This window comes from Astatotilapia calliptera, chromosome 16 (genome assembly GCF_964374335.1).
Source record: "Astatotilapia calliptera chromosome 16, fAstCal68.1, whole genome shotgun sequence".
NCBI classification, from domain to species: Eukaryota; Metazoa; Chordata; class Actinopteri; order Cichliformes; family Cichlidae; genus Astatotilapia; species Astatotilapia calliptera.
Window position 1 is genome coordinate 6,994,364 of NC_137437.1, and position 3,612 is coordinate 6,997,975.

At 39.0% G+C, this 3,612-nt stretch overlaps 1 protein-coding gene across 1 annotated transcript; it reads left to right on the forward strand.

Moving 5' to 3' along the window:
- Positions 1–2,226: 2,226 nt before the first annotated feature.
- On the forward strand, positions 2,227–3,153 carry LOC113007329 (olfactory receptor 6N2-like). Its single transcript, XM_026143771.2, has one exon. It carries the CDS (start codon positions 2,236–2,238, stop codon positions 3,151–3,153), a length of 918 nt encoding a protein of 305 aa, XP_025999556.1. The 5' UTR covers positions 2,227–2,235.
- The last annotated feature ends 459 nt before the right edge of the window (positions 3,154–3,612 follow it).

Consider the following 3,612-nt stretch of genomic DNA (forward strand, 5'->3'; position numbering starts at 1 on the left):
GTTTATTGCACTTTTTTGCAATTTATGTAATTACTATGCACCTAATGCAGACATATTATTAAAGTTTGGGCTATAATGGTTGTATTGATGTATAGCAACTTGAAATGCTCCCAAAAATGGCTCCACAGCATGTAAAAATATAATATAAGCTCTGGCGAACTTGGTTCTATGGTAGGTCTTAAAGGGTTAAACATAGTCGTTCTCTCAAACATCTGCAGAGCCTCATTATCTTCTGGGTTCTTTGTTGTCTCATTTGTAATACCCAGAGACTCTATTTCCCAGAATGCTTTCAGTTGCTTGGAAAGGAGTTTCTCTTCCTCACACGGAATGAACATGCAGGCTGCCTCTGTAACAGTTGATGCAGAGACTGGACCCTGAACAGACCATCCGAAGGTGCTCTCCAGTGCCACCAATGTTTCTGTAAGTCTCTCCACCCTTCCTGTCACGATCTGCCAATAGTAGTCAGCTCCTATGAGGACAGCAAGCTCTGGTTCCTCATTGGATCCTGGGAAGTCAGCCAGTTGTAGTACTCTTTTCTTAAGCTCATGCTGGATCTGTTCACCAGGAACCTTCATTATTGCCGAGCACACTTGTGGGGTCTCCACAGCTTCTATTACAATACTCTGGCTAGGATCCCAGATATTTTGTAGCATAACTTTCACTATGCCGCGCTGTGATCTTGTGGGAAAGGAGGACCCAAATGTGTGTAGTGTCAATGTCTCTTGCCTTATTACTGGTAAATTTAGGCTCTTCACCAACGTTTCATGTATGAAGCTTCTTTGGCTGCCTCCATCTAATAAGCAACGAGCTACCCTTCTGCCTGACGGGTCTTCAATCCACACCTTTGCAGTCTTTAGGAACACAGTGTTCTGTTCACCTGGTTTCACTCTTACTGAATGAGGGAGCACGGAGAAGACCACTGCTTCTGGGATGGGGCCTGTACATCCACCCTTTCACCACCGCACACAGCAACGTGATGTCTCCGTCCACATTTCTCACAGGACACATTCTTGGTCTTACAGAATCTTGCAATGTGTTTCTGTCCCAAACACACAAAACATCTCCCCATTCTCTTTAACTTGCCCTTTCTTTGAAGCGTGTCATTATTTGGGCAGTTTTCCGATTTGTGATCGGCACACTCACAGAATATACAGGTGTTTTGTTTCTGGCTGGCTGAGACTGTAAGCTAAGTGGAAGGAAGGAGCTGAGGACTAGTGAGTATCAGAACCACAATCCAGGATGAGTCAATGCTCATCCATGAGTACATATGGAAGATGGCCATGTGTGCTTAGTGAATACGTCAGGCAGCCAAACCTTAGAAAGAAGAGGAGCAAGGAGATGAACCATCATGGAAGGACAGATCCCCATACAGTATGGACCACCAGCAGATAGAAAACATGGCTGACATCCAGAAATCCTACCAGTGGCTGGACAAGGCTGAACCGAAAGACAAAACACAGAGGCATGAATCATGGCAGCACAAGAACAAGCTCTAAGCATAAGATCCTTAGAGGCTGCTACCCCAGGCAAAACCCCCAGACTGTGCAAAGATGCCCCTGAAAAAATCCAGTACATAACAGCAGGTGCAGGTTGGCTGGAAGTATATCAATTAACATTTGTGCAGCAATGCCCTGGAAATCCAGAGGTCAAAATGGGATACATCCCCCAAGGTAGCTGAAAATGACCAAGCTAAGTCTGGGGCTTCCTGATATAACAGACAAACTGGTGATATCTATCCAACCAGACGCAATAGTGGTGGACAAGCAGAGGGAGATGACTGTAGTGATAGATATAGCTATATCAAGTGTTAACAACATGAGGATGAAGGAACACAATATGCTTGAGACTTATCATAGGCTGAGAAGAGAGCTTGAGAAAATGTTGAGCGTGAAGGCAGTAGTGGTTTCCGTGGCTTTTTTGCTTTTATACTAAGCCTATACTAGTTCCGCGGATTTAAAAAAAAAATGCATGGGCAAACAAAATGAAGGGCATAGGACTATAAACGTCAATTCGTCAGATTCCCTGAAGTTGTTTACATGTTAGTGGAGAACTTAATGAGTCCCATAGAGGATGGAAGGTTTTCTGATAAAACAAAGCCACAGAGTCAGTCACTTACCTTCTCAGTTCGGTGCAGGAAATATATTAATACAGTACTTTAAGGCTTATCTTTTGGTTTGTTATTCTTGAATACCATTTATGCAATCAAATTCTATAGTCAGTAACATTTTTTAATCAATGGATGTTAAATTAAATGTAACATTGTTAACTCTTGGTGGGTTTGCAGAATTGCACAAATACAGATACCTTTATTTTGTGGTTATATTCACGTTATATATTCTGATACTCTGCTTTAATTCCACTATAGTGTACCTTATTTGGACTCACAAAAACCTTCATGAGCCAATGTACATTTTTATTGCAGCTTTGTTAATCAACTCTGTTCTTTACAGCATGATTATCTATCCGAAGCTCTTATCTGATGTTTTGTCTGAAAAACAAACTATATCGTATCCACTCTGTCTTTTCCAAGGATTTTCGTATTACACCTCAGCTGGGTCAGAGTTTTTACTGTTGGCAGCAATGGCATATGACAGGTATGTGTCTATATGCAAACCCCTGCAATATCCAGTTATTATGAATAGAATAACTATAAATGTGTTTCTGATTTTAGCTTGGCTTATACCTGCTTTTGAGATTGCAGTGTCATTTGTGCTTTATTTTAATATAAAACTCTGTAGTTTTACTCTGACAGGAATTTTTTGTAACAATTCAATTTACAGGCTTCAGTGTGTGCCGTCAGTCACAATATCTATATATGGTGTGGTCACGTTGATAAATATTGCCCTTCTACCAATGCTTTTCATACTTTTTACATATATAAGGATTCTTAGAATATCTTACAATTGTTGTAGAGAAACAAGGAGAAAAGCTCTAAAGACATGTTTACCCCACTTGCTGGTGTTAATCAACTTTTCATGTTTTATTGTTTTTGATTCAGTTATAATTAGACTGGATTCCGATCTGTCGAAAACTCTTCGTTTGACATTGACGTTTCAGTCAATTTTATTCCATCCTCTTTTAAATCCAATCATATATGGACTCAAAATGAATGAGATTTTTAGACATATCAAGTCATTGTTGTGTCAAGTTTAATAAAACTGGTATTACTGCATTGGTATTATCAAATGAATGGCATTTCAGATAATGGAGTACTTTAGCTCTGATTTCACATGCAAGATTGATAATAATGGTCAACATAATGGTCATTATACAAAGATAAACAATTTATTAAACTGTTGCTGGTAATCTTTGAAGTCTAAATAGTTCATATGCCCGCGTTTCACATTTTCCTGTCTGTTTTGTCACAGATTCTAATTTACTATTGTGTAAATGAATAAATATAATTTAGTAAAATGAATCAATTGCTACCAGTCTATTATGCTGACAAGCATTTTTTGTATTGTAACTGACATATCAATATCAATGAAAGAAAAAACAAAGTTTCAAAGTTTTTCAAATTCTATAAATTATAACAAAATATTACATATACATATAGCTCAGGTCCTCTACCAGAGGTCTGGGAGCTTGAGGATTCTGCGCAGTATCCTTTCT